This window comes from Marmota flaviventris, chromosome 14 (genome assembly GCF_047511675.1).
Source record: "Marmota flaviventris isolate mMarFla1 chromosome 14, mMarFla1.hap1, whole genome shotgun sequence".
Taxonomy (NCBI): domain Eukaryota; kingdom Metazoa; phylum Chordata; class Mammalia; order Rodentia; family Sciuridae; genus Marmota; species Marmota flaviventris.
Window position 1 is genome coordinate 15112712 of NC_092511.1, and position 12322 is coordinate 15125033.

Below are 12322 nucleotides of genomic sequence, written 5' to 3' on the forward strand. Positions count from 1 at the left end.
CCCCTGTTCAAATACATTGGTTTTGGACAAATACTTTGTTCAAAAAGACTCTTCCATGAAGCCTTTTCTTATCTTCCTAGTTGGAAGTCTCCTCTCTTCTTGAAATATCCAGAACCTCACAGTGCTTCCCCATTTTGCCTTCCATTTCTTATCACTCAATCAAGGAACAGGACATGGACAACAGTTACTCCCCACCAGATCACGACTGTTTAACACAATAGTGACTTCATGAGTGTCACTCACAAACATGACATGAAGGTTAGCAGAGCAGTGCAGCACACTCCAGTCTCCATTGTCTCCTTGTTGGCAGAATACGTGGGATTGTTTTTTACCCATGTAGACAGGATGGCTCCTGAAATAACATGCACACGACCTATATATGTTACCTCTAAGTAGTTGTTTATGCTTCTTAGCTGCAGTTGTATATTTTGAGTATCTAAAATACTACAAAACACTTATTTGGGAGGATCTCAACAGAAACAATAACAACAACAACAAACAAGACTGAGTGATATTTTAAACAGTTTTTTTTTTTTTTTGGTGTGTGTGTGTGTGTGTGTGTGTGTGTGGTGCTGGGGACTGAACCCAGGGCTTTATGCATGCGAGGCAAACACTCTACCAACTGAGCTATATCCCCAGCCCATACACAGATTTTTATACAATTGGACAAAACAATCTTGCACTTAAAGGAGTCAGTTTAAGAAATTCAGAAGTTTCACTCAGAAGATAACTTGCTAAGCAGGCAGACAAAAGAAGCTCTATGTTATTGTGTGTTTTCCCTCAAGAAGGCCAAATAACTTAAAAACTAAAGTTTACAAAGTACATGCTATCTCTGGAAGAAGAGGAATGGTTATCATTAAATGATATATAATTCTAAGAGGAAAATAATTTAATTACTTGAGGTCTACCCCCAACTCAGTGCAATGCCCAGGCAACTCCCAATCTTGAATTTTATGCAAATGATTTATCGGCAAAATCAGATGGCACATTTTTAACAGACAGAGGTCTGAGGATGAGAGAAAGTAGATTCCAGATAGTGAGGATAAGACTAATACTTTTTTATTTCCATGTCATCAGTCTCCTCTTTCTCTCAATTGCTAGAGCTTTTACTGGCCTCATACTCCTCAAGCTACAACACAACATGTCACATAAATCTCTTCATGTGCACTGTAGAGCCACACCATCATATCAGCACATGCTGCTATCATTGAGAGCCATGAGATATTTTCTTAGGCTGTCTCTATACCCACAGCTAATGTATGTGTACCTCACCCCAGGATTCAGAGTGAGCCAGGCTGAATCCTGGCAAGGTACCTTTCTCTCACTTCTCACCTATGAAATGAAAGATGTGGCTAGATAGTCTCTAAAGCCCACTTCAGCTCCACGATTCTATGAGTCCAGAGACAATTGTGCTTATTATTATGACAGCTACTTATGCAATAGTTTTCAACTATTTTCTTTTAAGATTCTCTATTCTGAACAATGTCAAAATGATTGAAAATATTCTATATGTCTGTGGCAAACTTGCCTAAAGAAACAAATAAAAAATATAAACATCATATTAAAATATAGGTCAGACAACATATCTCAAATATGCAATAAGTCTCTTAAAATGATTTAAGACCAAGGTTGCCTATGATAAGTTATAAAAATATTAAAATGAACTGAACCAAAATAATACCAAATAAACCAGCTACTCAACTACAAATATGACCTCGAAATCTTATGGGAGTCAAAAATTCCAGTAAAAATAACAGAAGAGATGAAAACACAAGTTTCTTATTATCACACTTCATATGTTATAAAACATAACAGCTAACTTATTTTTGGCAAGATGATTAGGGATTGCAACACTCTGGCTTACACAAGCTCACTTGATTGTCAAATGCATCTCAAATGGAGCATGTCATGCTAACTTGTCTTAGAGTAGCCCAAAGACAATGAAATTTCAACACTTCAGTGGGGATCATACCACTAAAATAAACTGGCCCAGGTGTTTGGGGTTGGGGTTGCAAAAAATGTGGTTAACTGAAACCAGATAAAACTTCTGAATTAAAAAAAAATCATACAGATGCCCCCCAAAGTGCCTTTTATGAATAATTTATTTCACAGGTTATTTTCTAGCACACACGCTTTTAATGAAGATAAAAAAGTTTCACAATCTCTGCAAACTCTACGATCACAGTGTAAGCTATGTCTCTACAAATAAGACTAGGTTAAGCTTATGGTTCATCTTTTTTTTGCCTTTTCTCCAATATTCTTTTTTAAAAATTGTTATTTAGTTATTTATTTTTGGTGCTGGGGATTGAACCCAGGGCTTTGCACAATGCTCTACCACTGAGCCACACCCACAGGCCCATTCACTACCACTCTTGCATGGGCAAAATACATGAAAATAAGACAATATAAAGTTAGGGAGTTGAAGAAGCTATAATAATGTATATAACTTTAAGATGCACTATTGTACTTCTTTCTCAACAGACACTGAAAAGGCAAGCCCCCCAAATGAGAAGGATTCAAAATGAATGTGTTAAACAATCATTTTCAGTGTACACAAGAGAAACCAAATATCACATATAGAATGGATCTGGAGCAAGCAAACAAAAAACACAGACCTGTGATTAAGTTAACAGACTCTGATAAGCTCAGAAATGAGCATTTTTTTCTTTACATTTATAGAATGGTAAATTATTACTATTTTAAATATTAAAGAAAAAATTTAAAAATTTAAATGTTTTTAAAGCTTTAAAAACATCTGAACAACTAATAACCAAAAATTATATTTCATATCAGTTTGCTGCATTTTATTTGGCAGGACCAAGTCACTGCCTTTAGTAAAAAATCAATTCAGTACTTCAATTTATATATACCACACGAGTGAAATCCTAATTGTACAGTGGTGGGATAGGCAGCTTCTGACATGGCTTCCAAGGGGCCTCCCATCCTGGAATGCAGGCCTTTGTGTAATTTCTTCTCCTTACATGTGGCTGCACCTAGTGACTTGATTCTAACAAAAAGAATAGAGCAAAAGTGATATAATGTCACTTCTGTAGGTTACAGGTTACAGACTATGACTTTTATCTTGCCAGCAGAGTCTGTCTGTCTCTTCTCCCAGGTTTACACAGATGAAGCAAGCTAGAGAGGCTAAAATTAAGGAGGGTAGCTCCCCCCTTCCACCCCCAGCTGCCAGTGATGAACCAAGATTCTCAGTCCAGCAATTTTCAGGGAACTGAGTCTTGCCAGCAAACCACATGAGTGAGCTTGGAAGCAAATTCATCTCACGTTTTCAGAAGACAATGCACCCCTGGAAGACAACTTAATTATAAACTTATGAGAGACCCTGCAACAGAGGATCCAGCTAAGTGTGGCAAGAATTCTGAATAGAAACTGTGAGAGACTAAATGTGTTTTACACTACTAAGTTTGGGGCAATTTGACATATAGCAGTAGGTAACCAATACAGTAGTTAACCTATTGACTGAGCTGTTGATTCTAGTGTCATTTCTATAACAGTAACAGATAAGACCTATTTGAAAGTTTTAAGTTCCAGCTATCATTGCTAATACTTTATATAATTTTCACAAGAATCCTTTGAAGAACATATTATTATCCCATTTTACAGATAAGGAAACTGAGTTAGAGACTTAATAACTTGTCTAAGGTCACACAGACAAAACATGACAGCAAGTATTTGAACCTGGGTGTTCTTGCTCTAGGAACAGAGCTCACAGCACTTACGAAAGCAGAACCACCAAGAGGAAGGCCTGGACACTCTGAAGATAGTACCCACACAATATAGTACTAGAGGAAATTTCAAAAGCACAGTAGAGGTTAGTAGTCAAGCAAAATGCTAAAAGCAGAAACAAAGAGTGCTTTCTTATTTTAAAACACCTTATCTGGGAGTTGGGGGGGCAGAACAGAGAAGAGCAATAATACAATAAATAAAGTACAAGCTTGAATTTACATTTAGAGATGAAAAATATGTTTTTTAATACCCAACAAGAGAAAATTAAAAAAAAAAAAACCCACTTAGTATTAAAAACCGTAGTCAGGGAGGTTATAATTAATACCTTTTCCAGGCAATGATGAATAAATGAGTGTGTCAAGCTGGTGGGAAAAGGAACAAATGCATAGTGAGCTCCAAGAACCTACTGGAGATATTTTATCACATGTAGTGAAAAGAAGGGAAAAAGTCAAAATCTTAGGACAGAGATGCTACAAGGCAGCAATTGTCATGAGCGTTGGTTAGGCTTTGTCCTCCCTGACTGTCCAGGCTCTCTTTCCTCAAATTGTCTTATTCAGTGGGATGTCTTCAAAACATGTCACAGTATCTGACACATAGTGATGCTTAATATAAGTTTATTGAATGAAGAAATAAGTTATCTTATGGATTGCATCCATTCAATGGGTCATTTTAATGGTACATTTTAGTGAAAGTACAGTTTTTGTTTTAAGTCTTATGTAGTGCTTTTGCTTTCCTAGGCATTTTTAATATGTCTTCCTGACTCCAGTACCTCACTTAATATCTGATACACAGTAACATTAAATATTTGTGAATAAAAGAACAAATGTGTGTCTCATAAAGCCTGGCAAGGGCTGGGGTTGTGGCTCAGTGGTAGAGCGCTTGCCTAAGCATGTGCGAGGCCCTGGGTTTGATCCTCAACACTACATAAAAAATAAATAAATAAAACAAAGGTATTGTGTCCAACTACAACTAAAAAATAAATATTAAAAAAACCTGGCAAACTACAGAAGATGTGGATTTATGACTAAATAAAGACCTGGTGTTCCATAAGGACAGCTGTTTACCTATCAATGAGGATAATACATTTTTTGCTTCTAAAAGGAGACATGAATATTTGCAAAATACCCTCCCAATACAGAGCTTTCTATTTCTTGGATGGTAACTACTTTTAAATATTCCTTTATAAAATACAGCAAGTTAAATGCAACATCAGAATTCTAGACAACTCTAGATTCAAAGGCATTCATTGAGAAAATTCCATTTCTATTATTTTTTTTAAACTATGGGAATTTCATGAACATATACTTACCTAGGCCCACAGTAATGGGAAGTGAAGATGAAGGAAGCCATCAAGTATCCCTCTCTCCATTAACCAAGAGACAAAGTGCTGAGGAGAATGTATACAGTGCACAATAAGGTGTGGACAGTCACCTCCTAAGGCATACTTACTGGAAGCTCAGGGGCACGCTTCAAGATCTGAAGAGCAATGTAGCTGCCTATTGAATGGCCAATGAGCATAAGCTTTACTTCCTTTGGCACATGGGTTCTCAGGAAAGCTAGTTTGTGTTCTATCTGACCATGTAGTCCATAGATGTCCTTAATTTCTTGAGCATTTGCATCTAAAAGCAAAAACAGGAACATGCTTTCATTCAATAAGTAAACATACTAAACTGGAAAAATCTTAAAAAAAAACTGATCATTTATCAAAAGGCTACAGTGTATTAGGTAATTAAATAATATCAATCAATCCTCACAACAATCCTGAGAGGGAAATATTATCATTTTCATTTTCCAGATGAAAATCTCAACACTGTAGGTATCATGTAACAGAGGGACAGTCACAGACTAAGTAGAAGAGGTGAGACTCCAATTTGGGTCTTTTTGTCCTCAAAGCCCATGATCTTTCAACTATTCCACGAACTACTGGTAGTTTAGGTAAGTGATTCTTAAACTTGAGCATGCATGCATCAGAATTCCCTGGAGGGTCTTGTAAAACAGATTGCTGGGTCCTACCACCAGAGTTTCTGAGTCAGTAGGTCTGGGTTTGGGCCCAAGAATTTGCATCTCTGTTTCTAGGAGATGCTGATGTGCTGATTTCAGGACCACACATTGAGAACCTCCAGTTTAGGTTAGTTTTTATTATTAATAAACAACCAAGAAAGTCCTCACTGCCTTAATATTTTAGATAATCTTTGTTTAAAGAACTCAGACTTGAAAGATCCAGGTAGGAATGTTGTAAACTGTTTCTTTTAACCAGTACATCTTTTGACTTGCTTGAACTAACTTTCTTTTCTGTCACAAATGAACTATTTTTCAGATTCTTCAAGATGTAATGAAAAACTATCCCTGCCTTCGAGAAGATCACAGTCCAAGAAGAAGAAATATACATAAAAACACAATTATAAAAACCTCAAGAAATTATCTAAAGCATTTGGGAAAAGAATAGGGTTTTAATGGATCATGATAAAAGGTAATCCTCCTTTGGATTCATAAAAAGTAAGGCACCCTTAAGTTACCTAAGATAAATACTAGACAACATTCTTTGTTACATGCTCATTACTATAAATGTACAAATTTAATTATAATTTGAATGCAAGCAGAACAGTCTAAATTTAACTACATATTTAATTATATATACATACACACACACATATATACATGTCTAGCTACACACTGAACACAAATACATAACTTTAACTATATATTTTCATATAGCATTTAAGGTCTTCCATGACCACAGTACTGATATGATTACAGCACTACCTGAGCCTTTTGCTAAGACTGGATCTGTAGACCATAACTCTCTACATCTCACACAAGAATTTTCTTAACTACTGAACTCTTCCTTTCTGTTCTACAAAGCTATATCTTAACAATAATTGTAATCAAACAACTTATATGTAGAATTAAAAAGGCTAATGACAGAACTTCATATTGAAAAAATGCTTTGAGCAAGAGGAGTATTCGGTTTATTTCTTAGGTAAGTTCTTTATAAGACACAAAACCATACCATGTATTGTTCATCTTACATAAATAATGAAGAATATAAAAAGAACCATTATATATTTACTCTAAATTTATGATAGCAGAACTGGAAAATATCCACGAAGAAGACAAAACCTTTTAATGTATTATTTTACTTCATTTATTTTTATTGATAAAAATATCAAAGTATATGGCAGTGTTATCTGTCAATTGTGAGTAAAAAAAACTTGAACTGTTATATAATTGTAGAAACTATTAAACTTTTATGTTTTTAAAAATTTCTCAAAATATTAAAACAATGCTTAAACATACTGTTCCCAGGTATCTGACCTCTAATGTATAGGGAAAACTATCCTTCACTTCTTTATTATTCAAATGGGGCACAGAATCACCAAAGGATGCTCTGTGTTCATGGGAAACACCAAGGAAGCAGCTGGATGAGAACCATGGTCCCTAATTCTTTATGCTTACTTAATTCACAGATAGGAAAGGCCTTCTTTTCACAACTGACTCAAGTTTGCTAAGCTGATGTGAAAGTTTACTCATACCTTAGGCTCATCTGTTCTGGGTACCCTAAATATTCTGTAAGTTCCTTGTATCAAAACATGGGTGTGGCTCCTAATTCTGAAGGTATGCAACATGTGGAGAGGATGTAGATAAGCACTCTATTTAAAATTGTTATCTTAATAATAAAAAGCTATAAATTCCAAGCATACATCTTAAAAATATTTTTAAATTATTATTTTCTAAACAGATGGTGAAATCAAGGGTCCTCAAATTACGCTTTCCACTTGACTAACACCAGTGATCTGCTAAAGACTTCACAGAAGAAGTGTGGGAAACAGGAGAGAGATTCAGCACGAACATACTGTTATAGACTTAGGAAACAGAGCAAGAAGCACAGAAGTGTGAGATGAGATTTCAGAAACAGCCATGAGTTCTGGGGCTATCTGTGGTTACTGGGAGAGGTGGAACAAAAAGGAAGACTGTGACTAATCAAGAAGGGCATGAACGATCATACCGATCACACCAAGGAGTCTGCTCTCATTTTCTGAGCAGTGAGAAGACCTCTAAGGACTGTGAGCCTGCAGCAGCATGGTCTGGTCGGTGATTTTGGACAGAACTGCCACGTTGACACTCCCTAGTCCTTCCCTCTGTCCTGAGACTCTAACACTGCACTTGATTTTGACTTCTTCCTTGTCCTGTCTCTTGGTTTTTCTACTTCTTTCTACCCAGAGACCTGCTTTCACTCCTACTGACTGTGAGCCCTGAGACTGAACTGACTGACTATTCCTGCTTTGGGCTCATCTAGTCAGTCCATCTTTCCTCATGTCTCTGCTCGTCTAGTCCCAGCAAGAAAGAAAGCTCTACAGGTTTTTCTCTCTTTCTTTCCATTTGGGAGACTGTAGTGGCAGTAGTTGATAACATTTTAGATAATGCATTATTCAAATTCATCACTAATTACAAGATTTTCTGAGATATTTTTAGGCAATGTTTTTAATCTGTTAAACTGAACCAGTATGATTTCTAGCTTCTATTTTGTACTTCTTGAACAAATAACTTAAAATTGTTGGTAATGATTCTAGTAAATTAAAGCCAAAAAACCAGTTATACTTCTAATTCCTCAAATTTTCTTTTCACTTTTTTCTTTTTGAATCATCCCTTCTGACATTGGTGAACATCTGTTCTCTCAATTATAGTCAATTTGTGACTGTGATAATGTGGTGCAACTAGAATATTATTTCCAACTGTGCATAATTTTAACACGTGCTAATATGAAGCAAAACATACTGTTGCCATCTGATGTGTCATTATGGCTTTCTCTCAATACATATTTTTCACACCGTACTTTGGGTGTCAGAAAACTTGTACCTTAGGACAATAATCTTGGATGGTGAATATAATATATCTGTCCTGTCTACACAAAGCAACCTTCTAGAGCATACACTTTCAAACACAACGTTCAACATGTAAAACAGGTGAAAGCACAACTGTTCTGATCAAATGGGCATTGGTAAGGCCCAGGCTCAGCCTTCACAGAACTTTTGAGCTACCCAGAATCACTGTCCTAAAAGTAAAGACTGGCATGTCATCTCCTTCTACTCCCCTGCAATACCACACATGATAATCTAGTTGGCAGTCAATAAATTCTTCATGGTGACGAGTTGTCTTTTCACCCTCTCTAGAAACCACAGCCTCCTTTGGCCCATGGTGGCCCTCTGGGCTAATGCCTCTAGATGGCACTGTTCTCATGAGATAGCAAAGAACCCAGGCTCCAATTACTAAGTTATTAACAGAGCAGCCCAAACAGCAATAAGCATACTCAAAGATGCAAATAAGATGTTGATTTAGAACAAGAATTAAAGACATGTCCTAGAAATGAAAACATACAACACATAGTTTCTATTGGTTTTGTTCATCAGTATCCAATGGGGCAGACAGAGGTCAATGATTCTGAGAGCATGGTCCCAGGATTAGCAGCATCCGTATTACTTGGAAGCTTGTTGGAAATACAAATTCTTAGATTCCCACAGATCTATTGAATCAACACCCTTGGGGGTGGCCATTTATGTCTTAATAGATCCTCTAGGTAATTCTGATGCATGCCAAAGTTTCAGAACCCTTGATCTATGGCAATCCTTCCAGTCTGTTTAGACTTTCAAAGCTGCTATTCATGTTTTGTTCAAATGTTTGCATTCTGTCTTTAGCATGAGTTCTAATGGTAAATGTGATTGGCTGTTGCTCTGATTAAGGAATTTGATACATAAATTTTCTCTCCAATACATGGCCTTTCTCACCAAAGTAAAACTGTAGGAATAAGACATACTCACCACTCACCATTAAAAAGTTGACACAGCAAAAGAATAGGAATAAACCCTTCCCAGTACCTTGTAGTATTCCCATTTCTTCCTACTTCCCAATCTTTGGATTATCTCTTTTCTTGACTAGTTCAGAAAATAGGCCAGAACAGCTGGTAGATTTTTGAAGATTGGCACATCAAATAAACCTGTTTTCTAGGAAAAATTCTTCTTTTTTTTTCTCTAGTGCTAGGGATCCAAACAAAGGCCTCAGATGCTAGGCAAGAACTCTACCACTGAAGAAATTTTTTTGTTGGTGCATATTAATTACACAAATCGGTGGGCTTCATTGTGGCATACTGGTACATGAACATAACATAATTTGATCAATTTCACTCTCTAATACCTCCCCTAACCTTTTCCTCCTCCTTTCCCCTACTCCCCTTCCAGAAAAATTCTCTTAATAGCTATTTTCTAAATACAAGACTACAAAAAACATATTATAAACAGATCAGAATTTCCTGATAAAGGAAGAGCTATGTATGATAATAAAGCCCCAATTTTGGGCATATATAAACGAATATTTGAAAATATTTCATAGCAGAATAAGTACATGTTACATTTTATTCACTTTCAGTTACGTTTGAAAGAGAACTTTGGTAGAGGCAAGCACTTTACCAACAGAGCTATATTCCCAGCCATGAAAGAGAAATTTTAAATCAAGGCTGCAATTTGTATATTCAGTTTCATTACTCTGTTAAAAATCAAGTTAGATAATCACTATTCATTCACCTTTCAAAATATGCCCTTAAAACAAAACAAAACATGCCCTGATTCTAATGGAGAGTGTTGCTAATTTTAAATTCTAATTTTTCATTGCTGCTAAATAGAAAAGCAACTGATTTTTATATATTAACCTTGCATCCTTGATATGGCAACAACCAAGAGTTTTCTGTTGTTGTTGTGGACTCTTAGGGATTTCCTACACAGAAAGTCATATCTTCTGCAAATTAAAAGTTTTATTTCTTTTTCCCCAATCTGCTTATCTTTTAATTCCCTTTTTTGTCTTACTACATTAGCTAGGAATTGCAACCCAGTGATGAATATGAGTGGTGGGAAGGGACATCTTGTCTTGTTCCCTATCTTAGGAGGAAGCGTTTGGTTTCTTACCATTAAGTATAATGTTATCCATTTGTGTACAATATGTCAAAATGCATTCTACTGTCATGTATAACTAATTGGAATTTTAAAAATATGATAGTTTTTACAAATATTCTTCATCAATTTGAGTAAGTTTCCCTCTATAACTAGTTTCTGAGATTTTTTTAAAATAATAAGTATTTTTTTAAACTGTGTTTTCTATATCAATTGATAGGTACAATTAAATATTTTTTCTTTACATTTCAGCTTGGGAAGTTTCTATTGACCTATTTTCAGACTCACTTATTCTTTCCGCAGATACATCTAGTCTACTGGTGATCTCTTTGTAAAATCTTTCATTTTTTATTGCAGTATTTCTTAGTATTTTTTTTTGGAAATTTCTTAAGATCTTGTCTCCAACCCTGGCTTGCTTTAGCCATTCTTTCTAACATGCTATTCTTTCCACTAGAGTCCTATACTCTATTAACAGTAGTTATTTTAAATTTCATGATAATTTCAAAATTGGTAATAAGCATAGACCTGAGTTTAGCTCCATACTTTCTTTATTTAGTCAGACTGGTTTATCTTGACTTTTACAATGCCTTGTAATTTTTGTTGTTGTTTAAAACCAGACATGATGTATTTGGTAACAGGAACTAAGTTAAAAAGATTTTTTTTTTTTTTATGTGAGGCTTTGTTAATTAATTAATGGCTAGAAGTTGGGTTGTATTTAACTTTTACTGTACTTGTAGATGCCAGAGACTTCAGTTTCCTCTAAGTTCCTGTTTTCTATCCTTTGTCATCACTGGCTTTCCCTAAGAACTCCTCATTAAACAAACTCTGTGTCTTGTGACTTTTGTAGCTGCAATACACTTTCATTATAAATTTCTCTTTCAACAGAGGTCTGTTGAGGTAGTGATAAAATATGGAAGAGAAAAGTATCTTATAACCTATAATTAAAGCTCAGTCTCTACGTGGGCCTGAAAACCTGTACTGTGATCTTCCAAAGAGCCTGTCACCTTTTCCCCCACCTCCAGGACAGAGAAATCCTTCCTCAGGAACACTGGCTAAGTGTCCTTCCTCAGGTTAGATAAGGGTCTGGCAAAAGGGAAGCCTTTGTTGTTGAGAATGCTCTGGGCATCCTGCAAAATTCTTCTCCATGGGTCAAAAACTTTGCAGAAATCTTCCTCAGATATTCAAAAAATAATCTAATGGAGTTTCTGGAGGTAACACCCAAGAAAATGTGGGTGGGTGCGCAAGAGGAGCCCTATGGGAGTTTCTCACGTTCACCTCCAATAATTCATCAAAATCACTATTGCATATTCTATCAGCTTATGGCTCTCTGATCCTCCACTTCAGGTATTCTCTTCTCTCCAAATTCCAGGTGGGAATTTGTCCTGTGACCTCAATTCTCTGCCAGATCTAAGAAAAATCACCGGATTTCATTTTTTTAAGCTTTTTTCTTATTGTGAGGATGAAAGTGACAAATTCCAAGTTCTACATGTCAGAGATAAAAAACAAGTCCACTACTTGTTTTTTAAAATCATTCGACACTGAAAGTTTTCTTGGTACATAATATATGCCCACTTATTTTTTGGACAGGTAATACAAAGTAAATAAATTTTGAAAAAATACCCTCAGAATAAAAATGTAGC

General features: G+C 35.7%; 1 protein-coding gene across 3 annotated transcripts in view; it reads right to left on the minus strand.

Moving 5' to 3' along the window:
* The window catches only part of Ldah (lipid droplet associated hydrolase), an 88550-nt gene that overhangs the window by 57390 nt on the left and 18838 nt on the right, over positions 1-12322 (minus strand). For all 3 annotated transcript variants that reach the window (XR_011704313.1, XM_027937866.2, XM_027937867.2), the window contains exon 4: positions 5194-5363. Coding sequence is in view for 2 of the 3 variants with exons in the window: in XM_027937866.2 (XP_027793667.1) it covers positions 5194-5363 (170 nt within the window). In the remaining variant the exon portion in view is untranslated. The remainder of the gene's footprint in view (positions 1-5193; positions 5364-12322) is intronic.